At 35.6% G+C, this 26,993-nt stretch overlaps 2 protein-coding genes across 4 annotated transcripts; one reads left to right on the top strand and one right to left on the bottom strand.

Annotated features, from left to right (window-relative positions):
- The first annotated feature begins 5,445 nt into the window (after window positions 1-5,445).
- LOC109239340 (bidirectional sugar transporter SWEET4-like) lies at window positions 5,446-7,742 on the top strand. Its single transcript, XM_019405890.1, has 5 exons — window positions 5,446-5,497; window positions 5,719-5,755; window positions 6,530-6,911; window positions 7,354-7,473; window positions 7,573-7,742. The coding sequence occupies exons 1-5, from the start codon at window positions 5,452-5,454 to the stop codon at window positions 7,729-7,731; spliced, it is 744 nt and encodes a 247-aa protein (XP_019261435.1). The 5' UTR covers window positions 5,446-5,451; the 3' UTR covers window positions 7,732-7,742.
- Window positions 7,743-9,553: 1,811 nt separating this feature from the next.
- LOC109239346 (protein NLP6-like) lies at window positions 9,554-17,574 on the bottom strand. Of its 3 annotated transcripts, none has more exons than XM_019405896.1 (5): window positions 17,093-17,574; window positions 13,123-13,700; window positions 11,990-12,037; window positions 10,967-11,897; window positions 9,554-10,853 (listed from the first exon to the last, which is right to left on the bottom strand). In XM_019405896.1, exons 1-5 carry the CDS (start codon window positions 17,421-17,423, stop codon window positions 9,709-9,711), a joined length of 3,033 nt encoding a protein of 1,010 aa, XP_019261441.1. In that variant the 5' UTR covers window positions 17,424-17,574; the 3' UTR covers window positions 9,554-9,708. The 3 variants fall into 3 exon arrangements, with proteins under 3 accessions (XP_019261441.1, XP_019261440.1, XP_019261442.1); XM_019405895.1 differs by having other exon boundaries at window positions 10,967-11,924; window positions 17,093-17,573; XM_019405897.1 differs by having other exon boundaries at window positions 10,967-11,924; window positions 17,089-17,268.
- Window positions 17,575-26,993: the final 9,419 nt, after the last annotated feature.

Here is a 26,993-nt window from a genome sequence, read left to right as displayed (position 1 = left end):
TAAGGATTAACTCTAATCCCGGTGTGACACACAGCCTCAACTGTTGCGACACTTTCAAGTTAACTCTAACTTGAATACTCAAAGTACCTAATACAATTGCTTCTATGAAAGCTAGAAAGGTACAAGTTTTAAATCACCTACTACAATTGAACTAGAATAAGAATAAACACAATGGAAGTGGTTCTTCTATCTTGTTCAAGTAGCTACAGGCGTGCACACTCAATCTCACATAAATTGCTTGCAAAATAGCCTTGCTCTTTTGCTCTCAATTTTGCTTAACTTCAGCGTATGTGCATAACTGTAAAAGAGAACAACTCAGTTATTTATTAGATTAGTAATTAGAGTTGGATTGTAACTCAATTTCTGATCCTCCATTGAGTTTGAGTCCTAGACCAATCCAAACTCCAACCCTTATCCGGATGTGTTCTCTTCTTATAAGGAGAGATCTTCTCCTTATCCCATATGCAATCTTTTTCGATCAGGTCAGAAGATATTCAGAAGATATTGCTGCTTGATCCCCAAGGACTTATCTTCTTCACGTGCATCTCATGTGCATGGGCCATAACAACTGTGTCTCCTAAGATGGACCTGGTCCTTTACTGAATTCATTTGTCATTCTTCAAAACTTCAACTATCTTGGGCCAACAATAACTTTTTATCAGTCTAATCAAATAATATAGATAGATTGACATTTTAGAATGGTTAAATATTTGGATCAAAAGCTATCTGAAGACACCAGAATACATAACAACATTGTGTCTTTCTAGTTTGAATTAAGGAAGATAGCAAACGTTGTCGCTACCAAGAACCTCGAGCTGGAATCTTAAAATGAGAGTAGTTGTTCACATGCTTGCATACAATTTTAAAGTTGTAGAATGATTTTATGTAACTCTGAACACAAAATCAGTCTCTCTAACCTCTCCTCTATCCAGTGTACCTATACATCTGTTCTGTACAAATAGACCATGCTATAGCAGTACAGGAAAAAACTCCAACTCTTTACAATTGATTAGATAAATAAAAGTGAATTATATTGTTAAAAAACAATAGAGGGCAAGTTATCTCAACGTTAAAAAATTATCTTTTTTATTTTTATTTTACAAAAGTTGATGTTCTATTCACTAGCGCATCCATAACACCACTATCACGAGAAAGATCTGATTTAAGCAAGAGATATAGAGAAGAAGCTTCTACAAAGAGTACGTGTAAAGTAAAAAATAATCAAGACAGAAGAGCATAGGTCTATAGCAACTGTTAGTTGATAAACCTTCAATCAACAAATTTAATATCTTTAAAAGTAAGATGAAGAGCCATAACACATGCTACAAGTGTTAATGTTTAACTATAGAAAAAACAGAAATTCAATGGTAAAAGAGAGCATAAAAGTTCTCACTCTTGCCACACCTAACCTTGTCCTTTTTGTTCTTCTACTAATGAACAAATAAAATTATAATCCAACAAATGAATGTAATAAATACATACTGACAAACAATTTGGTTCCTTTTCATACTTATGGGGGACACAAATTCAGCATACTCTATTTTGATTAATAGGTTATGTTAAATACAAAATATTTATACTGCTTCATAACACCTTTATAAATATTTCTAAACATATACAATATTCTTTTAACACTTTTTCCCGATTCACAAGAATGAACCACTTTGTATTATTGAAGGCAATCCTAATCTAATACTCCACAAGTAACCCTAAAAATAACTCCCATGACAGTTCAATAACCATAAACTATCTAACATGAGTTGTATGCAAAAGAAGGGGTATGCTTAATTTGATCATATTGGAGATTGAAAAGATAAGTTGACTTTTTTTTTTAAAGATAAGTTGGTAAAAAAATACATAACCAGTTTTTGAGTTTTGCCAACCGATCGTAATAACCATCAACAATCTTGTCAGCTAATGATTAATGACTATAATGCCCTCAGCAAGAATTATATTTCCACTAAACACACAGGTCGAAACCTGTGGCTTTTCTATATAATAGAAATAGAAATGTTCTATTAATTTGTCAACATGGTTCCCTTGTTAAAAATCTGTTTTTTTTTTTTTTTATTCTTTTCGTTGAGTTCCAATTTGGGAAAGGTAACAAAAGAACCTATAATTCGAATGATAGTGTGTAGTGTTCTAATGCACACTAAAAAGTAAATATAATCACAAATTCGTATTGTATGACTACAACATATCAAAAATTAATCTGAAAGTCATCGCGAATAAATGAGTATTAGTCATTAGGCAGTTTTTTATGGACCTATGAAATTTCACGTTAATCGGAGTCCGTAAAAAAAACAGTACAAAATTAGCATGCACTAATACACACAAAAAAGTGAATATAATCATACATTCATGTGGCATGACCCCAAAACGCCATGAAATAAATCGAAAAGCCATGGTGAAACAATGAGTAATGAATGAATACACACTAAAAAGTAGATATATATCACAAATTCATATTGCCTGACCCCAAAACATCAAAAAATAAATTTGAACGCCATGGTGAAGCAATGAGTAATGATCGCTAGGACGTTTCCTATGGACCTGTGATATTTCAGGCTAATCGGAGTCCGTCACAATAATTTTACAAAATTTCCATATATGAATACACACAAAAACAAATATAATCATAAATTCGTATTGCATGGTCATAAAATAAACTCGAAACCCATGGCGAAGCAATGGGTATCGGTCACTAGGCCGTTTTCAATGGACCTATAAAATTTCAGGTTAATCGGAGTGCGTCAAAAAAATTCTACAAAATCGACTTGTACTAATACACATAAAAAGTGCATATTCTCACAAATTCGTGTTGCAATGACCCTAAACTACCAAAGAATAAACCCAAAGTCATGGAAAAGTGATGAGTATTGGTCACTAGGTTGTTTTCTATGACTTATGAAAATTCAGGCCAATCGGATTCCATCAAAGAATTCTATAAGATCATCATGTACTAATGATGTTTAAAACGTCAATACCACACAAGAGGGGGGGGTGATTTGTGTGGTACCCAATTTTCGCTCTAGAAGAACCTGGTTCTTCTAGATATACTAACTACTGCTGTTTGCGAAATAATAAATACAGAAAATAAAGAACACAGAGATTTACGTGGAAAACACCTGGCTCAAAAGGTGAGAAAACCACGACCTACTACTCAGTAGGATTTTTCCAAACTTCCACTAAAATCACTGAGCCAAAACAGCATTTACAAAACTCTTTGTAAACCTAAGGATTAACTCTAATCCCGTTGTAGCAACCAGCCTCTAACTGCTGCGACAACTTCAAGTTAACTCTAACTTGAATACTCAAAATACCTATTACAATTGCTTCTAGATAAAGTTGAAAGGTACAATATGAAAACACATACTACAATTGAACTAGAAATAAAGAAAGACACATAAAACTCTTTATGGAGCTGGTTCTTCAATCTGGTTCATGTAGCTTCAGGTTTGCACACTTGAATCACACACGAACTGCTTGCAAAAAGCCTTGCTATTTTGCTCTCAATTCACGTTTAACTTCTGCGTTTTTGTGCAACACTTTAATGTGAGAACATCCTGCAATTTATAAAGTTAGTAGATGAAGAAATAATTAGAGTTCTGATGCAACTCTTCCTTGGTAGAAGAGTTCTAGTTGATTTCAACTTCTAACTCCTTCCCTATCTTGAATTGTGTTCTCTTTGATTAAGGACTCCTTCTCCTTATCAATTATGCAACCTTTTCGATCAAGAGATATTAAATACACCAAGTTAAGCTTATCTCCTTCACGTACAACCCACATGCTCGAATCTACCCGTTTTAGTGCACCTGAGTGATGGACCTGGTTCATCCTGAGTTCCTTTGTCAGTCTTCAAAACTAACCTTTAATTGGGCCAACAACTAATACACAAGAAAATATGAATATAATCACATATTCGTATTGCGTAACCCCGGAATACCATAAAATAAACCTGAAAGTCATAGTGAAGGAATGAGTAACGGTCACTAGGCCATTTCCTATGGACGTACAAAATTTCAGCCCAATGGGAGTCCATAAATTATTTTTTTACAAAATTTGCATGCAGGTACTAATACACACGAAAAATTAAATATGATCACAAATTCGTATTGCATAACCCCAAAAAATAAAAGTTGGTGAAGCCATGAGTATTAGTCACTGGGCAGTTCCCTATGGACCTACAAAAATTCATGTCAATCGGAGTTCGTCAATTTCTTTTACAAAATCACTAATATACACGAAAAAGTAGATATAATCACAAATTTGTATTGCACGACTATAAAATGCCACAAAATAAACTCGAAACTCATAGTGGCGATGAGTATTAATTAGTAGATCGTTTTCTATGAACCTACAAAATTTCAGGTCAATCGGAATTCGTCAAAAAAATTATAAAAAATCACCAAATACTAATTGAAAGTACAAGAGGGGAGTGAATTGTAACCAATTTAAAAATCTTAGTTGACTATATAGGAAATTAGTCGACTAGACTTTGCACAATGATTGATCGCAGTAGAAATAAACTGAGCAGATAGAAAAGTAAAAGAGGCACAATAATTTTTATACTGGTTCAGTACCGATGTGATACCTACGTTCAATTCTCTTGGGTCACATGAATTCTCTTACATCTTTAGTAAGAGTTTGACTTTGAATTACCTACTCCACGGTAACAGTGAAGGAATTACTCCTAGTGCAATCCATGCTAATTGACTGAGGATAAGGATAAGTTTGACTTTGAATTCAATGTAAGGAAAAGGAAACAAAAAAGTAACTTTGACTTATTATACATGCACAAAGTAATTAATTTCTCTCTATCCCAAAATTTATGATGCTTTTGAATATATAGATTGTTGTTCATATGGATCATCTTCTTATGTATGTTTTCTTATTCTTTTTAGGAATTTCCCAAAGTAGTCGCACATCTAATCTTTTAAATTAAAAATAATTGATATATATATATAATATTGTATATAATTAATGTATAATCTATATATACTGACTAGAAAAGGTATAAAAAAAATTTGACCGAATATTTGTATAATCCCCTTTTTTTCTCTTTACGACATGTTTCATTTTTTTTTCTTTTTTCTTTTTTTCTTTTTTTTAATAATTTAAGCCTTTCCCCAACCAAACAGCAATACATGTCATTCAAAGGACCTGCATGGTATAACGCTTTTGAGTTTATTATTTGGAAAAAAACAACCACAACCTCTTCCGTCCACGACTACTTTGCGATAGAGTTTAACTTATATGCATTAATAGTGTAAGAATTGTTATACTATCCTTAAAAAAATTACAAATAACCTATTACATCAGAGTAAAAATTCTTACCTATTGATGTATATAAGTTAAATTAAATCCATTATAATTAAGTTTGTCACTCTCCATTTACATTCCTCTTACATTTTCTTGTTCTAGTATTTGTTCTTCTTTCTCTTCATAGCCATGGTTTTTGATAGAGATAATGCTCGTTTTGCTGTTGGTGTTTTTGGTCAGTTTTCTCATTTCTTAATTTTCTTGCCCCCACCCCCACCCCACCCCCCACCCCCACCCCCACACCGCCCCACCAAAAAAAAACAGTACACATAATTTACACACACAGAGCGAATTGTTTCTCTCTCTCTCTCTCTCTATATATATATATATATATATATATATATATATTGGCAAAGTCCTGTTACATGAATTTTTCTATGTTTTTTCAATTTTCAGGGAGTACTGTTGCACTCATCTTGTTTTTATCACCATTGTAAGTAAGCTTTTCCCATGTTAACTCCACAGTTTTCTTTGAGTTCTCGAGATAAAGAATATATATATATCATGAAAGTCAGAGGCGGATTTAGGATTTTTAGAACATGAATATCCATTAAAAAAGTGAAAAAAAGTACGAGGTGAGAATCGATCCATGTTCTTTTGAATAAATAACTCAACATTTAAACATGTGCATCATTCAGCATTTTTGGAGCATGGCGACCAACAGATAATATTAGATCAATTTTACGAGATATATACATAAAATAACTAGTTTGGCAGAAAGATCATGAGTTTACGTGCATCATAAAAAGGCCTAAATCCACCCCTAATGAAAGTCGATACCCCCTTCCTTCCTAAAATATTTCATATCGATAAGTTGTTTTCAAGATTTCTTAACCCTACTCTCCCTTCCCTCACCCCAAAAAAAGCGTGCAGTGAACAAATTATTATTGATTTTACTTATATACACAGATAGTATAAAGAATTTAATTAACAGTTACCACAATATAACAGAAGTGATATAAGAGGTAAACTCAGTTATGTACTTTAAACTTTAAAGGGGAAATTTGGTGTAACTGGTAAAGTTGCTGTCATAGGTCACGGGTTCAAGCCGTGGAAATAGTCTCTTGTAGAAATGGAGGGTAAGGCTGCATAAAATAAACTCTTGTGGTCTGGATTTTCCCCATACCCCACGCATAAAGTGAGCTTAGTGCACCGAGCTGCCTTTGATCTGACCTCTTAATGATGAACTTTTTAACCTTTTGATTAGGCCAACATTTATTCATACATGGAAAAAGAAATCAATGGAGAAGTTCTCACCATTTCCCTACATTGCAACATTCCTAAACTGTGGCCTTTGGCTTTTGTATGGACTTCCATGGATTCAACCACATGGGGGCATTCTTATCATGACCATTAATGGCATAGGACTTGGCATTGAGATAGTGTACTTGACGCTATTCGTGCTGTACTCTGAAAGGAAGCAAAGGATTAAAGTTTTCTTCATTGTCCTAAGTGAAATCATATTCATTGGTTTAATTGCCATTCTTGTCATAACTCTAGTCCATAGCCATGAAAAAAGGTCTACAATTGTTGGTAATATTTGCATGGTGGGAAATATTTTGATGTATGGTTCTCCTTTGGCCGTCATGGTACGTAAATAATTTATCTTACGTCAGTAGAAAATATAAACTCCCGATGCTTTTTATTTTGGCGTAATTCATAAACAGACCCTCAAATTTTGCCTTAACTTGCAAGTAAGCCCTCCAACTTTGGGTGTGCACCAGTAGGCACCTTAACTTGTCTACACTTTGTCAGTTGAACACTCTAACTTATAAAATGATCATGTAGACACCTCCAAAATTTATGTGGCACGTCTGTGTCATGACAGCATTTGTGTTTACATGTTCATTGTTATACAAGTTGAGGTGCCTACTTGTGCACACCCAAAGTTGAAGAGCATACTTGCCAGTTGAGGCCAAGTTTGAGGGTCTGTTTATATATTATGCCTTTTATTTTATATAATATTAGTCTGAGATGAGTTTAAATGAAGCGATCATGACCAGTAGAAAAACTTACATTTTACTATTGTAGAAATTGGTGATCAAAACCAAAAGTGTGGAGTACATGCCGTTCTTCCTTTCCTTTTTCTCCTTCCTCTGCAGCGCTAGCTGGACTACTTATGCCCTCATTCGTCTCGACGTCTACATTCTTGTAAGTATTTCTCAATTTCTTCAACTAATTCATTGAGGTTATCTATTGAAATTATATACTGTCAATGTATATAAGTTAAATGCATATCGAATTTTTCAGACGCCGAATGTGATTGGAACGGCGCTCGGCCTTGTCCAACTGCTGCTTTATGCTACTATGAGACAGATAGCAGAAAGAAAAGCCCAAGGAAAACTGGATTTGGTTGAGAAGACAGTCTCTGGAGTCACCAAAAACACAAGCAATGAAGCTAGTGTTTAACTTAGTGTTCAGAAGGCCAATATTGTAGTTATTTTGGGCCATTAACCCTACTTTATGGGCCCATTTTCCTTTCCTAGCACCACATCATAGCCCCTCTCCCCCCCCCCCCCCCCCCTAATTTGGAAGACAGACTATAGCAATAAAAAGCAGCATCAGCTTTCATCTACTGGTATAATTTAACTTTGTTTCTCTAATCTTTATATCAGAGTTTAAATATGGTTAGGCGCACGTTACTGAGTTTGTAACTTGCTGACAAAAGTCTAGTACTTAAGTGGAGAATGGTGGAGGGTATCCGTTATCCACTGAGTTTCGAACCGTATACTATTCAAACCATCGGAGAATTCTCGGTTATCAAAAAAAGATCAGTTTAAAAGATATCCACTGATTATGCACGCATGACAGCTAAAAGTCAAGGAGTTTATTGGGAGTATAGAATATATGTTTGGCTATACATGCGAGAAATCTAGGAATGGAAATGGAATAGGGTAGGGCAGGGCAACGCGAAGTGCTAGTAAGGCAGCAGGGGCGGAGCTACAGTACCGAGAGCGGGTTCGGCCAAATCCAATAATTTTGGTTCAAACCTTGTATTTGTCTTAAAAGATTCATTGAATATGTATAAACGAGTGTTGTAGTTGGTAGTTGGTAGTCGCCAAAAGTAAATTATACCTATTGTTATTATAAATTTAACTTTTTTTGTGACGATAGTATACGGGTCACCTCATATCTCGGCCGGTAACATATATTGGATAATTCTGTCTACTAAAGGTTAGGCACGTAAAAAAAAAATGATATTGTAGCATGTTAACTACCTCATTTCCCAAGTTCAAATTCCTCCCTATAAGCTGTATTTATGTTTTAGGTGATTTCATAGTATTGTTTACACATTTGTATATATAAGTTAAACTCTAACGAATGCTTCTTTTGGAGATATTTATAAATAATTTACTTAGTTTAACGCAATGAATATATTAATTTTAGATGTTTAAATATGTTATTCATGGGATATGAAATTGAGTTCATATTGATATATGAAACTAATACAAGACTGATTATTAGATTTGTAATATCTAAGATGCGCTTATTATATGTTTTTTGCTTGATATTTATGATAAAAGTATGGCTTGATATTTTTGTTTAAAGTACTTCTTAAAATACATCTGCATACTTGTTTAAATTATGTTTAATGAAATATTTTAACAAGTTGACTTGCAAATATCATAGTATTATGAGTTGGTTTTACTAAAGTTTTATATTTATGATAAAAGTATTGTTTGATATGTAGCTTAAAACACTTAGATCAAAATAAAGGGCAGTCTGGTGCACTAAGCTCCCGTAATGCGCGGGATCCGGGGAAGGAACAATTTTACCCTATATTTCTGCAAGAAGCTGTTTCCACAGCTCGAACCCGTGACCTCCTGGTCACATGGCAACAACTTTACCAGTTACGCCAAGCTCCCCTTTTAGTTGATCAAAATACATCTATGTAATTGTCAAACTATGTTAAATGAAATGTTCTAACAAGTTGACTTGAAAATATGATAATATGAATTATTGAGATGTCATATAATCAGGTCTAGTGATTTGTCAGGTTAATATCTAATTACTTAATATTCAGGTTTAGGTGAACACTAACGTCAATAATGGGATGAATTTCTCTTTTCTTCTTTTTTATTTTACTATTTTTTTTTCATAACACGTCCAGACCAACTTGCGCACACCTTGCTATCGGTACCTACTGTCAAATTGCTATCCAAATTCTATTGTCTCCTTGAATAAAAGAAGGAAATTTTAAAAACAGAATTTGATTGGGAAGCAAAAGAAACAAGAAGAAAAAAACAACTAATTGTTGATACAATTGGAAACTTGTTACAATTTCAGACAATATATCAATCAATATTTACACATATTATGGACAAGATCCTAGTATTACAAGAATGGTTTGACTAATTTTATGTATTTACAGCCTAATTCTTATTATCATTTACCTGAGCTCTCACAGGAGCTCCCTAGATTGGACATAATATCATGAACTAACAACCTGATAATACTGCTACCAGATGATAATGAGATATCGACACATTCCTGCAAATCTGCATCACAAGAAATTGAAACTAACTCGAGATCATCATCTCGATACTTGATGTCGAATGTTCCCAGCTCTAACTTGAGCCTCTTTGCTACTTCTTCGTTCAACTTAAATATACCAGAATTTAAACAAAGCCGAAATCTTATGATATCTTCCCTATATGCTGCTTTTATTGTAACAAATGTCACTTCAGGCCAGGCAGAATACTGCGGCGTCGTGTCAGCAGGAACATAAACAGGGTCCTTGGCAATTTTATCAGAAAATGGTGGGTTTGGCAAACCGTATTCTGGGACACATTCATCAACCAGAGCGTCTCCAGCTGGACAAAGATTTCTCAGATCATGAGAGCTGCCTGCATCCTCGACAAGCATTCCCCCAAACGGCTCCTGAGCACGTTCTGGAATAAAAGGCCTGGGTATTAGGAATGCAGCGGCTAAGTTATTTTCTGTTGTGGTTTGATGAGCTGCTTCCAGAGAGCCTCCCACTTTCATGCGTGCCTCACGTGCTGGTGAATTAACCAGGTCGTTCTGAGGGGAGAATTCATTTCCAGCGGAAGGACTGCCTTGGCATGAACCCTGGGACATAGGTGTCCCTGCGCTCTCTTCTCTTGAGACACTCCCTGTTCTGGACTTATGTGAGCCTTCAGCACGCAGAAAGCCATTCTGCAGAGTGAATTCCTCCTTCCTGGTTACCCTTCCTCCTAGCATTTGATATGAGGGTTCAGCTTCTTCATGATTTTCTGGTGTTCCATGGTTGGAGAACTCATTCTTCTCCTCAGGAAATACTGAAGGTTTAGATAATGGTGAACTTGGTAGATTGGAACCACTAGCACAAGCAGGCCAAGAAATAGACCCAACAGCAGCAGGAAGGGAATTTTGTGCCAGTGAGGTAAGAGTAAATGCGCCTTCGGTTCCTTGAACGGATTCAATTACACACTTGAGCTTTGAAAGTGAACGGTTGACCTTATTTATCTTGCGAGATGGCCATCTAGAGATTCCATGCTGCCTACATATGCGTTTCATTGTGGTAGGGCAAACTGTAGTTGCAAGAACATTAATGAGAAAAAAGCTATAAAAAAACAAAATAGAAAAGAAACGTGCATATATGAGCATTTTGGTCAACAAAAAGCATTTCAAATCGAGAACATACCACCAAGACTCTTAGCAGCATCCTTAAGACTTCCAGCAAAATACTGTTGCAAAACCTCTAAGCTTATTGTTTTCTCAGCTTTTCCACGTTTTCTCTCTGATTTCTTTCCCGTTGGTTTGTTGTCAGAGGGGGATATGTGGTTAGGGGCTTCACCTGTACCACTTTTGCTCCCTGCACCCTTTGCAACATCAGATTCCACTGAAAACTGCTGCTCTCCCAATGGATCAAGATGTGTCCGTCCATTTGGTAAACGAGTAGGCTGAGGAAGAGATTTTGGTGCTGGTACAGATTCAGGCTTCGCATCAATTTTCTCTTCCATGGAAGCCTTAATTATCTCAACTGAGCTCCAGTCATGCTCAAGTTCCCCTCCAGAAGCAATGCTGAGACTCCTGAAGTGCTGCTTCATTGTCAATAAGAGCGAGTTAAGCAAAGCCTGCTGATCGCTATAATCCCCCGAGTTCGGTGGTAGAAAAAATTCCAGAATATAATCATCATTGCCGGTGTGACTGCTCCGTAAGCAGATTGCAAAACAACTGGTCAACCCGAACAAGCGTGCATAATGTACCAAGGGATACTCAGTTTTGCAAAATTGTGTAATATCTTCAGAAAAGCATGATTTTTGTGAAGCATATGCTCTTCCAGCAACTCCCTGTCCCTTTTGCAAGTGATGTTCTGCACAGGCTTCACGGAAACCCCACATGTGAGCATCAACCACATAAAATGCTACGTCCGTTGTGGACATACAGATCTGTCCCATGCAGCTTCCATCAAAGCTACTACAGCTCTTTTTCAACCCACCACCGTCAGCCAGAACACTGCGATGCCTGCACGGAACCCATGTCTGAGCCAGAGGCAATTGGTAAGTTTCACATACCGCAGTTAGTATCTCCAAGATTTCAACCAATGCATTCTGCCGGCCTTCATTGCAAATCTGGTTCATATACCCCATCACATATACCTGTTCAGAAAAATGATGAAAAAACCACTTGAACAACGAGAATTGTTTACAGAACTGTTCCTTACCTGAGTGTTTGGGTGGTCCAATATCTCCGAACTTTTCAAATTCACAGTCTGCAGAAAGCACAAATTATTAACCAAAGAGACTTCATCTTGAAAGAAGAAAAAGTAGGAAAGGATGATGGATGCATTTGGTATAGATGAAAGACGCATCTATCTACTCGAAACTTTTTAATGTCCTACATATGTAACCACACTATTTGGATCAACTTTTGCTGATAGGTATCATGCCATTGAATGAGCCAAACATATCAAACATTTCCTATTGAATGCAAGATTGAAGACTAAAAGTTTTATAGGCAAAGTATACATTGTGATAACCACTATAATGCATAGGCAAGCGAAAAATAATTGTGATCTTCAACAGGGAGGTTCTCCAATTTATCATTTCAAACTCAATAGAATCTGAAAATATCCAAAAGAATCACTGAGGCAACACTTTTAGAATCACTGTTGGACTTCCTCACCGGCTGTTATCGTATTTGGATCCGACAAGTGACAAACACCCCATCAAGTTTGGGCTAACAATCAGGACTCTAGCATAGGCACATAGAATTGACGCACAAGTTTTATGAGACTTCATTCATGATCAAACCATGTAGTTGATAAATATTGTTTACATCATCTTGAATCTGGTTATGTAAACTCGTGGAACATGGGACCGCTGATCATCTAGTTTGATGGTCGTTGCCTCAACAAATATGCAGCTATCCAAGCCAAGATATTAACTCTTGAAATAGTACCACTTTTAGCTATAGAAGACTCAAAAGGCATTTAACCAAGTGCTACAACAATGACACTGCAGGCATTTCATAACAAACATCTTTAGCCATTAATGCTGGACACAATGTCTGACTTGTAAAGTGGCTTATCTATCTTGCCCTTGAACTGAATTAAGCACTTGTATAAAGACTGAAAACCGATGTATGGCAGAGACTTAATGAAATTTTATAAGTTGCGAACACACGATCAATGAACAAAACCTCAGCCTCCACTGGAGCAATAATGCAATAAATGGCTACATTTCAAAAACATTTTACTATAGTTGATGCAGAAACACAATATCCAATGACCAATATTACCAAAAGATAAGACATCTAATCTGAGATATGAATTAGAAAAGGGTTAAAAGAACCAACCTCAAGCGCTTTGCATACTTTATCCACCTCAGCGGCATAGTTGATCTTCTGGGAGGTCATTATGAGCTCCAGTACACCAAGACAAGATTGTCCAGATGGTTCAAATACAGGCAGCGCTAAAGTTCCTCGAACATTGTAATGCAGAGCATGATCAAGACGAGGGAACTCTTTACTGGAGTAATATTGCACATTTGGTGTCCATTCAGGCAACTTCAGGCGAAAGACACGGCCGGGAAGTCCAAGAACTCCACCAGTCTCTCCATCCGCAGCAAACATATACATCAGAGAAACTGTTCGATACTGATGAAGCCCATTACAATCTGGATCAAGAACAAAGGGCTGCCCTGAAGTTGTCAGCACATACCGACCAGCGTCCTTTACAGGTGCCCAAACCTGAGCTAAAACTCGCTCTCCCGTCGATTCCTTGAAGTATCGGAGTGCTTGTGTCATCCTCTCCTTGATTATACAAGACCCATTTGGATAATCTCTAGGTGCTAGCTCCAAAATTGGTGAAGGAAGTCGTCCTTTATCAGCGTTGACAGAGACAGTTTCAGTCGTAGCCTCGGGATCATCAGTATCTGCTCCAAAAATGAAAGGCAAATAGATGATTCTTTCATTGTGGGTGACCAGCCAATGATGCACATTCAACTTGTTTATTCTTTTAATGGGGACCAAGTCAAGATAACTTCATAAATCACAAAGTACAGCGACTCTTGGAGAATCTAATTATAGACAGACTACATCTAGTCATTCTAAAGTTTAAGATGGAAAAAAGTTTAACTTTTGTACATCAACATTCTACGTTGTTGGAAAAATAACTTACAGAAGAGTGACAGCATAGTTTTAATTGTTTTGCTATGTGAAGTAATCTTTTTCCTTTTTTGATAAGTACTATGTGCAGTGATTTTTTTGCTTATAATACTGAATTCATCAAAAAAACAAAAACATGACTTGGTAGCTGGTTCAATGTTGCACTAAATCACAGTATCTTTGTACTGTTTTCTTATCAATAAAGGCAACAAATATTTCTACATATTCTTTTAATTAATATGTGCACTGATTGTTTACACTAAACCAGTAAATAAATAAATGTGTCTTTCTTTTTAATAATATCGTGACCACATTTCATTAGCAAAAGGAGGACCTCAAATCTCCCATTTATTCTTTGCTGATGACATTATACTTACATCTCAAATCAATGCTCCAACGTCCCAATCAATTCTTAATACCCTCACCCAGTTCACCAGACAGTCTGGTCAAACTATTAACTTTGAGAAATCTAAAATCTACTTCTTAAAAAATTGTTCAGACCTAATCAAACAAAACATTCTTCAACTCTTTCATATGGATGAAGGAAAAGGTTTTGGAAAATATTTAGGTTATCCCATCTTTTTTAAAAAGCAATCCAAAAGGGATTACCAGTTCCTACTAGATAAATTTAAAAGCAAACTAGCAGGTGGAAAACAAATTTTCTAACAAGGGCAGGTAGAGCTACTCTAATACGTTCTACTTTAAACCAACTTCCAGATCATCTGATGCAATACATCAAATTACCTGCTTGTCTTATTAAACAACTAAATCGATATCAAAAGAATTTTCTCTGGGGAACAACACCACAAAAGAAAAAAATGCACATGATAAAATGGTCTACAGTTACACAACCTATCCACCAAGGAGGATTAGGTATTCAAAATTTAAGTGTCAAAAACCAAGCACTACATGCAAGCCTTGCTTGGAGACTTTTTAATAATCCACATCAACTATGGGCACAAGTGCTCTTACATGCTAATCTGAGACCATCCCCTCTTTCCAAAAGCATAGGGTCTAATACATGGCGCAACATTATGAAGGGTTGGTCGTACTGCCGTCTAGGGTATAAGTGGAATCTCACTACTGGTCAACATGTTAGGTTTTGGACTGATCCATGGATCCTCCCAAATATCATCCTCCGAAACTACGTGGAAGGACCTCTACCTAAATATGAGGAGATAAAACTGGTCTCAAATTATTATTACAATAACGCCTGCATTTAGAGAAATTACCTATGGCTTTACCAGCACATTTGCAATCTCTAATAGCAAGACTTTACATGCCAATTACACCTGTATTGCCTGATCAAATTTATTGCGCTATCACAACCAATGGAATTTTTTCAACTAAATCTATCTACAACACCCTAAATAAAGATATCTAATTCAACGACCACTGATACAGCTCAATCCTACAGGTGGATATGGAAACTACACATTCCACCAAAAATAAGTTTTTTCTAATGGTTAATGTCTCACGACATACTCCCAACAGCTTCTTACCTTGTACGGTTAGGTATTCTTAATTCAGACACATGCCAACAATGTAAAATGGGTCCGGAAACAATTCTCCATATTTTTTGGGAATGTCCTCAGGCTAAATTACTCTGGACATCTTTAGGAATTCAAATAAACACAATCAACACTTCTATAACATATTCTACCATTCTTAACTGGTTGCACCAACTTGTCAACAAAGTGTCACAATCAACTGCTCAGAATATTCCAAAAACAACACTACCCTTTGCCTTGTGGCATCTTTGGATAGTCAGAAATAAACGCTTAATGGAAAATCAAAAATGCACTCTTTCTACTTCTTTTATTCTCAAAACAGCTGCTGAATACTACTTTCTCACAAATCCTCCAAAAAAGAAAACACTCCCTAATACCTGTTTATATTAAATGGCATCCACCAAAGCGAGAAACCTATAAACTGAATATTGATGGCTCATGTTGCCCAAGTAAGGGCAAATATGGCTTTGGTGGTGTATTTAGGAGTTCAACAGGACACTGGATAATAGGGTTTGCATGACAAGCACATGAAGGTACAACTGAACAAACAGAACTCCTTGGACTGCTCATGGGACTCAAAATAGCAACACAAATGAAGATAAAGCCACTTATTCTTGAAACAGATGCGCAAGCACTTATCGCTATGTTTAAATCTCCTACAGTCCAATACACTAACATTATCAATGATTGCAGGTCATTACTTCGACAGTTGGATAGCCCGTCTCTACTTCATATCTACAGAGAGCAAAATGGTGTTGCTGACAGTATAGCTACATATGGAGCAATGCATACAACGGAGCACTGCTTACTTTTTGGGAAACCACCACTTTTTGCTATGCCCTCTTATCAACAGGATCAACAGGGCTCGTTACAAAGAAGACTAATCAAGAGTAGCACTACTGCTTCAGCACAATCACCTTTTGCCTCAAATGTTTTGTATAATGTTAATAGTTTATCTAGGGATATGACATCTACTACTACTATGTTGCCTAGTTTTAATCCTACTACTACTACTAGTTCTAGTGCCGTTGTACAACGGATGCCTCTAATGCATCTACTAAACAAGTGTGTTGTAACTTGTTAATGTTTATATAATATAACTTATCGTTCACACCAAAAAAAGAAAAGTATCTGCAGAAAGTTTTGCAAATTTTTTTTAAAGTTTTTGCATTTGTTTGATACTGTTTTTCCGAGAAGAGTTTTTGAATTTTACAAGATTTGAGAACTTGAGCTCAGAAACTTCCATGAAAAGTTACAAGTTCTGCAGAAAAAAAAAATAGCAAAAGACCGTTGTTGGAAAGCTTAAAACAAACTCCATAAAATTTGAATGTCCAAAAAGTCACCGATTTTAAAGCAAGACTAAAAAGTCAACTAACGTAACACAAAGTTCTTCAAATATTATCAGTGAATTTTAACCTATGATAGAAGTTTAGTTATCATTCTATCAGAATCGGATTATTAGTTAATGATTATGGACACATTTACCTGTAATTATTTAATAAATGACATGAATATACAAATATTTTTTACATTGTAAGTATATATAACTTAAACTCTATGCAAAAATAGCAAGTCAACTAACTTTCCTACAAAATTCTTCAAATATTATAAAAGAAAAAAAAACAGCTTAAACTGAAAGGCTTACATACAAGTAGCACCAAATCTAGGGTGACCGGAGAGACGGAGAGCACCGGAGAATGAATTTCCGGCAGGTTTTTCGTCAATATCATCGGAAAATGCCCAAAGAGGAGAACAAGGCAAAAATGGCGACGTAGGATTAGACGAAACAGCCGCTGCCGCAGCGAAAATCTGATCAAACGACCAGGAAGCGTCGATATCGAGATCGAGATCCATCATCATCGCCGTAGATTCTCTCGCCGCCGCCGTGTACGGTGGTTGTTGCGGCGGAGGAGGAGGAGAAAACTCCTTTGACTTTGGTGGGAGATATTTTGAAGTTATTTTTTCTTCTGGTTCTGACATTTCTGTTCAATTTTTCTCCAGATTTTTTTGCTTCTTCTTCTTCTACTATTATATACTCTCCTCTTTTTTCTAAGAGAAGAGAGGGAAAATATGTTAAAACAATTGGAAGAGTGTGATTCTATTGAGAATTGGGAATCAAATAGTAGTTGGGCACTTGGGCTACTACTTGTTGCCAATTCAATGGATTAAAGAATAGAGAAATATTCTATGTTCTATGCATCACAATCTTTTTTTTGATTTTCCACTTGATATTCGATACCCGTATTGAGCTCGACTAAATCTGAATTCCCGTCGGAAAGTCTCACATTGGAGGTAACACATCGGAAAGTTTCATTTTGAATGGTAAAACGTCACATTGGGGGTAACACGTCGAAGAGTCTCATATTGAAAGGTAAAACGCTTCTTAATAGAGACGATTTCATACCTCAAGGCTCGAACTCGAAACATCTGGTTAAGAATGAAGTATATTTGTCATTCCACAACAACTTTTTTTGGTCTATGCATCATATGTCCCACAATAAATTAATTGGAGTATTGTCCAATTAATTTGAATTCGTCGTAAAAAGTTTATTATCGGAGATTTTAGATCTTTACTAAAGATGATTTCATTCTCGAATGAAATTTGTGATAAAGTAGAAATTTTTAACATCCCACTACATCTTTAGTGCCAAAGAAGAAGAGATAGTTATACTTTAGCACTAAATTTGGAAGTAGTGAATGATAATAACTAGTCCTCAAATGTTGAATTTGCATGAATATACAAAATGGACGGTACTTTTTCATCCTTAACAAGAGATTTTGAGTTTGAACCGAATATGAAACCGAAAAAAAAAATAGTAGAAGCTTCATATGATAAATAAGTTACTAGTTCGGAATTGATGAAGCATATATAATTGATTGATTGATATCACCTTCATATTACAATCTTGTCATTCCATCGTTATGTCGCAACAAAATTACACTGAGTAGATAGATAAGGTGAACTTAAGTCTCTTTGACTTCTTTATATTTTGATTCCTCTTAGTGATTCGTCACGGCTGGTCATAAATCTTAGCATCCAATGTATATAGTATAAGATAAAACATTATTGTATAATTATTTTTCCTAAACACGTTCGTATTTTGAGTGATCCATGGAGAATAAAAGTAACTGCAATGATTGTACGGCATTGTATTATGATATGAGAATATTGTCCTAATGAAGTTGTTAAGTATTTAAAACTTGACAACAATGATTAAGTGTTGGTTGAAGTAATTGTTATTACCCAAAAAAATACTTTTAAAAATAAAATTTCAAAATTTTCGATTGATATAATCCAGAAAATAAGATCGAAATCTCAAATTTATACGTTAATTTCAATAAATTCACAGAATATTTTGATGTATGAGCTCCTTTTTTTTTTCTTTTTTCAAATTATCGCAAGGTGGAGAAAAAGAAATTGCTCTTGCAAAAACAATAAAGGACAACCCTTTTAAAGAAAAAGTAATTTTCAATAGTTACGTCATCGTAAATGGAGTAGAATATTAAAGCATCAAATTCTCTCTTTTCTTCTTTTTTGTCGTAATTTTATGTTGTCATTTGTAGTTGATCGAAAGGGACATCTTCATAGACTTGAGGATACATTTATAATATTTTTTGTCTTCCTTATTTATCTTTATTTTACCTTCTTTTTTTATTAATTTTAGGAGAAAGAAAATAACGAGAATCGAATTTAACCTACATTATGAAAATTATTGAATTTACCCCTACTTTGTGAATTACATACCATTAAACTATATTGGTAAAAAAAATTCCTAGTTTATTAGTTGTCATTTGTGATTTGATCAAAGGGCACCGACTAAACGAAATATGAAGTAAATTGGCTAACAGTAAAAATTTATTTATACGTGGTGTTTAGACCAAACTAATAAATATATGATATATGTTTGCATATAGATTTCTATCCCTAATTCATAGTTATTTAATGATATTTTTACTACGTTAAATCAATTAATCATAATAAGTTTGAGCTTGTATAGAATTGTCAAATTTTGAAAGAGATTTAATAATATGATATGTATAATATTATATACATATTACACGTTTTTCTAGGGGTGTGCATTCGATTTATCGATTCGATTTTGACCCTTATCGATAATTACTTATCGATTATCGATTTGTACATATGCTTATCGTTATCGTTTCAATAAGGTTTCGATTTTTTCGATTTCGATTTATCGATTTTAGGGGCTTATAGATTCGGTTATCGCTTACACCAATAAGAAAATTTGCGGGATTCCACGGAAAGTATATCGCTATAACGCGCCTAACTAATATGGACAAAAAGAAGCTAAAATAAGACGAACACCATTTATAATATAAAAATTGTGTCAACAAGCACATGCAACAAAACTAAAGTAAGGGATCAAATGTATGCCACCAACACTCCAACGGTATAAAAAAACAAAACAAAACAAAACACATCATCACAGCTAATTCTGTTTTCCATTAATTTGAACTTCATTCCCTTGATCTTTAAATATGATCATTCCTTAAATGTGGTAGAGGAAGGAATAGGGTAAAGGACTTAGGGTAAAGGAAAGGGTATAGATTAGGGAAAATAATATTGTATAGCCGCTTTCAAAATAGTAGCGGAATATATATACATTCTGTATGTTATATTAATCTACACAAATAGGTAATTACTCATTTAACAAGTGTCTACAGTCTAGAGGTGTGCATTCGATTTATCGATTCGATTTTGACCCTTATCGATAATTATTTATCGATTATCGATTTGTACATATGCTTATCGTTATCGTTTCAATAAGGTTTCGATTTTATCGATTTCGATTTCGATAACAAATAATCGATTCGATTTATCAATACACCGATTCGAATGCACACCCCTACGTTTTTCCATTCAATGATTACCCTCCTAGAATTTAATTAATTTGATGGTTCGACAATGCATAACAAAACCTCTCGAAGTGGAAGTTATTTAGTGCGGATAAAGAACAAAACTTTCTTCTTTTTCCATTTATGGTTTATGCTCTCAGCCAATAACAAACGCACACGCCAATAATGACAAAAATAACAATCTTAACGGATAATAAAAGGTACAATTCCCTCCCATTCTTTTTATTTGCCATTCCTAAAACTTTTGATAAAATGATAAAGGTTTTAGTAAATCAAAAATTAAATCTAAAGTCGGCATAAAGTTAAGGCTATTATGGAGAAGAGAGCTGGTTTTGAAAGGATAAATCTCAATCGTCGCCAATAACAGTCCAAATTTCGCCACTAAAATTCGGCGTAGAGGGCGCTACTAGAAGGAGCGACTTATCATGCAGATTCTAGTGGCGACTTTTTTTATTATAGTGGCGACTTTTGTCGACACAAAATAATTTATCATTTTAAAAGCAATTCCCTTGCCCACAAAAACTTTATGCCGACTTTAGTCACATAAGTGCTGACATTTTGTAGCAATATAGTCGCTATAAAAGTCGAATAGCTCGGCATTACAGTAATTATTCATTGAAAATCTACCTAAAATCTATTTTTATTGAATTTTCTTTTGTCGCATAATTGTTTATGTTTTGTAGCAACTTTAACGAGGTGCAAGGCTGACAGAAGTCATGTTTTCACCGTTGAGTCTAACGAAGCTTCAACTTGAAGCTTCCTATTTTTTCTTTTATTCCTATAACTTTTTATTTTTTATATATTACATTTCTGTACTATTGTTTTCTGTACTTATCTGAGCCGAGAGTTTTTCGGAAACAGCCTCTCTATCTGCACAAAGTAGAGTTAAGGTCTGCGTTCATACTATCTTCCATAGATCCCATTTATCGAAATATACTAGGTATATTGTTATTGTTGTAGTTAAAAGTTGATGGGTAAAATTGACCATTTTTTCTTTTAGAGTTTCAAGTGGACTCCAGCCATTTAACATTGGAGCTCCGTTAATGATAAGGATAAATATAAAATAATTTGCTAACGATAAGAATATGAATAAATAAATTTTGATCTCTTGTGATTTCTCTACAGTAAAGTATTGGAATTTAGAAGAAAAAAAGGTGGAGAGAAAAGCAAAATCATAAAATGGAATCTGTCGTAGTATACTTTATTCATATTATATTAAGAAAAATTAATATTTAAATTCATTAAAACAAAAAGTGAACCTACTTTTGTTGTCTTTAATGCTTCAAATTGTTGTTTGTGGATGGTGATTAACATCTGCATCTTTTGTTACTAAGATGACGATATTATCCTCTAATTAACTCCACTTAATCACAATAAAAGTACAACTAGGGCTGATTTATGTGTTCAACATTCAAAATGATTATGATGGTTCAAATATATTATATAGTTAACCTCAATCATTAAGAGAAAATATCTAAAATTTCATTTCAAGAACTACAATTTGTGGTGAAAAATTTAACACTTCACCATTCGATATGGTGGATGGATGATATTTTTTTCACCTTAAATTAGAAATCTCGGGTTCGGATCCTTAAAATAAAGAAATGAAACATTTTTCCTTTTTATACGACGCTAATCTGAATTTATTAAGTTAGTGAGCTTTTGATATTGAATGGTTATAAAAGAAATAACCTTGATGGTTTAAGTTGTCCACCCACTAAAATTTTGTTCTTAAAAATATGGGTGATTAAGTTTGTCAAATTAGCATGCTTAAAGTTGCCTATGATTGCAAGGCAAATTATAATTATTTAGTAATTAACTACTGGATTTTGCAGTTCAGACTTCTAAATTGTCTTAGTCAATGAAAAAGTGTTTTCTCCTACTCAATTTTAGTTAAATAAATATATTGCAACTTTGTTAGACCAAAAAGGACCCCATAGAAAACGATAGAATAGAGAGGCTTCTGCGTCATGTTAGACTTTATAATCAAGTAGTATTAGTAGTAGTATTTAATCCCAAAATATTTGAAGAAGAAAAATCATTTACTTTTAATTTAAAAAAGATGGTTCTTATTTCTTTAAAACCATATTATTACTTGACCGTAAATAAGTTTTGGAGCTCTAGTCCCCTTAATCCATAAATATTGTCCAGAGATATTAATAGTCTATGCATTAACGATACAAAGAAATATCTTAATAATCAAGGCATTTATAAAATAATTGTTAGTATTCTGTACTCAAAAATATATTCAGTAGCAATGAAAAATTCAGAAATGTAAAAGAACAGAAATTAATCTGAGCTCAAGGAATTCACAGTGTTTCCTTAAGGAACTTAATCCCCTGCTAGTACCTGAGGTTTTAATGTTATTTCCCCCCAGGAAGAACGGATAACCTTATTGGTGTAGCGTACTTCAAACCCAGTGACCAACGAACTCAAAGAACAGTAGCAAATCACACTTACTGCTTTCTTTATATTAAAAACAATATAGAAGGAAGAAGGAGAAAGTAAAATTTTCTAAAGGAAAATCTGAGGGAATGGTTTACCATTTATAGCCAACATATTGAGTTTAAAGGAAGAGGTGCAACTCTTCGGATTGTCTGTTATGATTGTTCACGTAAATACGATCATTACGTAAATGGCTATTTACACAAAATAAACTAATTTACCGTTATAAAACAGCTAATTTGGATTAAAATAATATTATAATAATCTTAATATTAACAAATAAATTTGGTCCAAAAAATCAATCAATCAATCAGATCATTTGACCAAATCCAAATCCGAAGCCGAGCGTGCGACGACGGCGCGATGCTTGCCTTTTTTTTTTGGTTAAAGGGTGCATTTCATTATAAAGTTCTACCCGTTATGGTGAAGTACAGTAGCATTGTTACTAGGGGGTATACAAATTCCCCCTCGCTGTGGCCATAATTATAAATATTACAGTCCAAAACTTGTCTTGAGAAAGCAGCTCCTGCGATGTCTGCCCAAAAAACATGTGTAGCAAACACCGGAGGGACTGCTGTTACAAAAAGAGTATCAAAAAAATCATTCTTGGCACCCTCTTTTGCTAGTAAGTCGGCAACTTTGTTCGTCTCCCTGTAGCTGTGTTTCACTACCACGTCTCCTAGTCTTTGGACGATTGACCTGCATTCAAAGATAATTGAGTCAAAAATAAAGTTTCCGTTGTTAAGCATTCTAATTACCTCTGTGAAGTCTGTGTTGATTTCTAAGGGCGTTAACTGCCTTTCTTCAGCGATTTGCAGTCATTTTAGTACTGCAATCAACTCTGCATGAGTGTTGGTAGTGTGTTGAATACTTCCCATGTAGCCCAACACCCAGTTTCCACTTGCATTTCTAAAGACTCCTCCTTTTCCCGGAATCCCAAATGCAGCCCCATCTGTGTTGAGTTTGTATGTGTTGATTAAGGGGGGTATCCATTTGAGCCAGGTAGTTTTCTCCTTTGCGGATGTTCTGTTCACTGATATGGTCATATACTCGGTTTTGCCAAAGCCGCTTTTGTATTAACCATATCCTTCCTATTGTTGAAGAGGTTATTGTTTCTTGAAAGCCAAATTTTCCAGAAGCAGAAAGGGAGTAAGTCTTCCCAATTGATGATATTGTTGAAGGGTTTCTTTTCTATGGAGGCCCATGTGGTGGGCCAGTCCCAACTAGTGAAGGAGGTGACTTGGCTTGGAAGTGGGTTGGTACTTGCTGAGACAAGGTTTTCCCAGAATAGTTTTGTATTGGGGCAATCGAAGAAGATGTGGGCAGATGTTTCAATTGCCTGGTTACAGAAACAGCATTTAGGATCCAGATGTATCCCAATATGGTGAAGGAAGACTCCAGTGGGGAGCCTATCATGGAAGAGTAGCCAGAAGAAGGATTTGATCTTGTTTGGTACTTTTAGTTTCCAGATCAACGAGTAGTTTTTACTTGTGGCTGCACAATTTTGTTGGGTAAGATTATCCAGCAGAGAGTAGGCTGACTTTGAGGTGAAGATGCCATTGGTGGTGATTCCCCAGATCATTCTGTCCTCCTTTATAGGATTGGATGTTTAGGATGGTGTTCTTGATACTTGGGGGGATGCTTAAGGAGATGTAAGAAAAATCCCAATTCTCATTGATGTGAACTGATGCCACTGTTGTGGACAGGTCCTCCTGAGTTAGAGGGCCTTCAATAATGGATCTGATCGAGGGGAGGTTTGGGATCCAAGGGTCATTGATGAAGCTGACTTTGTTCCCTCAGTGGACATTCCATCTTTTGGCTTGTATGCATATTTACCACCCTTTGAGGATACACTACCAGGTGCTTGATTTTGATTTTTTTGGAAGGTGCCTCCGGTTGCAGTGTTTGGCTATGAGAATTTTTGCCCAGAGGGAGGATGATTTCTGGTAGAGCCTCCATGTCAATCCTGAATGGATGCCTTTGTTTTTCAGATCAGCTTTTTGGACTCCAAGGCCACCCTGTGCCTTAGGCTTTGTGATTGTAACCCAAGAAACAAGATGCATCTTTTTTTGGTTGTGATGGTACCCTAGATGAAATTCCTATGGATTTTATCAATCTTTTTAGATGTTTTTGAGCGAAATTTGATGTATTGCATGACATGGTTAGGGATGGTGCTAAGTAAGGCTTTTGCTAGAATAGTCCTCCCAGTCATATTAAGTATGTTAGTTTTCCACCCAGCTAATTTTATGTGCAGGCTGTCTATGATGAATTGGAAATCGTTGTGTGTGGGCCTTTTCTGGAAAATAAGAAATCCAAGGTATTTGCCAAAGCTGGCTGATGCCAGGATGGCAAGGGTATTGGAGATGGTCTCCATTTGGTTGGGTTGGTAGTTGGCACTGAAAAAGATCCTGAATTTGTTAAGGCTGATCTTCTGACCTGAAGCATGATTGAAGGAATTGAGGGTACTGAGGATTGTGTTGCAGTTACTCTGGTTAGTTGTAGCAAACAGAGTTAGATTCATAAGCAAAGAACAAATGGGATAACTTAGAGCCAGATCTGCTAATGCTAATGGGGGACCATTCCTTTTGTTGGACATTCCTCTCAATGGCCTTGGATAGCCTTTACATACACAGAATGAAAAGGTAGGGTGACAAAGGGTCATCCTATCTGATGCCTCTGGTGGGCTTAAAGGAAATTGTCTGCTCCCCATTAACAAGGACAGAGATAGAGGATGAACTAACACATGACATAATGAGATTGATGGTGGTATTGGGAAAGTTGAAGACATGGAGGGTTTCCTTAATGAAGGATCATTCTAATCTATCAAAGGACCTTTTCCAGGTCGATCTTAAGGAACATGTGAGGTGATTTGCCTCTCATCTTCCCAAAGTGGGTGATATATTCTTGGACTATGATAGCATTATCAGAAGCTCTCCTGTTGGAGAGGAATCTTGCCTGACTTGGACCAATGATGTGAGATAGGTAAGGTTTAATTCTGTTTACTAGGATTTGGTCATAGTTTTGTAAACAGTGTTGCATAAACCTATGGGCCTGTAGTTTTTAATCATGGATGCTTAGGGACATTTTGGAATTAAGCACAGGAGTGTCTTATTCATCTTTGGATGCATTGTTGCTATTGAGAAACAATTTTTGCAGAATTGGATCATATCCTTCCGTACTATGTCCCAGTTTTTTGGTAGAAGAAAGGGTGCAGGCCATCAGGGCCTGGAGCTTTGAAGGAATTAAAGGAGAAGATGGCAGTTTTGATTTCACTATCTCTGCAGAGGCATTGCAATGGTGGATTTTTGGATGTTGGATAGTGAGGGCCTATGAGGACTATGTGCTGTAGTGTGCATTGTTCATTGAGAGTGGCATGTAGAGTAGAGTTCTTGGAAAAACTCGGCTATTGAAGCTTTCATTTCCTGGGGCTCATACTACCAGTGCCTAGATTCATCCTTGAGGGAGAGAATTCTGTTTAACCTTTTTCTGTTAAGGGTTGATGTGTGGAAGAATCTGGTGTTGGCATCACCATCAGTGAGCTAGTTTATTCTTGCTTTCAGCGTCCAAAATCTTCTTCATTTTTAAGGATAGAGTCAAGCTCCTCAATAAGGGTGTTTTCAAGGCTTTTGTGGAAGTTTCTAGATTGATACCTAGGGGAATTTTGAATCCCAGCTATCCTGGAAACCAGTCTTTTTTTTTTTGTAAAATACTTGAACCTAATGGTGGAAGGGATTAAGGTGGACTGTGGTGGGAAGGAGTGCCTAATGAGGGCTTGGAACATAGGGTGACTACACCACATGGATTCAAACCTAAAGGTTTTGGAAGAGACCATTTGAGTGTTGTTATTGAGATTGATAAGCAAGGGGCAGTGGTCATAGTGGGTCCAAGCTAGGTGGGTAACATTTGCTTCTGGGTATTTATTTACCCAGAGGTTATTAGCAAAGCACCTATCAATTCTTTCTAGAATGAGGCAGGACCTATTCTTATAACGCTTGTTAGACCAAGTGTACTTGCTTCATTTGAATCCTAGGTCTACTAGTTGGCAATTATTAATACAATTCCAAAATAGGTTTCTCCTATTTGTGTTGATGTGGTTGCCCCCAAATTTGTCCCTAGCTTTCAAGACTTCATTGAAGTCCCCATCCACAAACCAACTACCCTTAAAATTCCTGGAAATATCAATCAAGTTTTCCCAGAGGGTCTTTCTAAATTCAATTAATTACTAGC

Source organism: Nicotiana attenuata, unplaced genomic scaffold (assembly GCF_001879085.1).
Source record: "Nicotiana attenuata strain UT unplaced genomic scaffold, NIATTr2, whole genome shotgun sequence".
Taxonomy (NCBI): Eukaryota; Viridiplantae; Streptophyta; class Magnoliopsida; order Solanales; family Solanaceae; genus Nicotiana; species Nicotiana attenuata.
This window is presented reverse-complemented; position numbering and strand designations above follow the sequence as displayed.

What these genes read in the sequence shown, in the direction of transcription:
- LOC109239340 (XM_019405890.1), top strand. Translation starts at nt 5,452, where the DNA reads ATGGTTTTTGATAGAGATAATGCTCGTTTTGCTGTTGGTGTTTTTG. An exon ending in ATCTTGTTTTTATCACCATT is followed by an intron (nt 5,756 to 6,529) that starts GTAAGTAAGCTT and finishes CCTTTTGATTAG; the next exon opens with GCCAACATTTATTCATACAT. An exon ending in GTTCTCCTTTGGCCGTCATG is followed by an intron (nt 6,912 to 7,353) that starts GTACGTAAATAA and finishes TTACTATTGTAG; the next exon opens with AAATTGGTGATCAAAACCAA.
- LOC109239346 (XM_019405895.1), bottom strand. Translation starts at nt 17,423, where the DNA reads ATGTCAGAACCAGAAGAAAAAATAACTTCAAAATATCTCCCACCAAAG. An exon ending in CCCTAGATTTGGTGCTACTT is followed by an intron (nt 13,701 to 17,092) that starts GTATGTAAGCCT and finishes TTTTTGGAGCAG; the next exon opens with ATACTGATGATCCCGAGGCT. An exon ending in TGGACCACCCAAACACTCAG is followed by an intron (nt 11,925 to 11,989) that starts GTAAGGAACAGT and finishes TTTTCTGAACAG; the next exon opens with GTATATGTGATGGGGTATAT.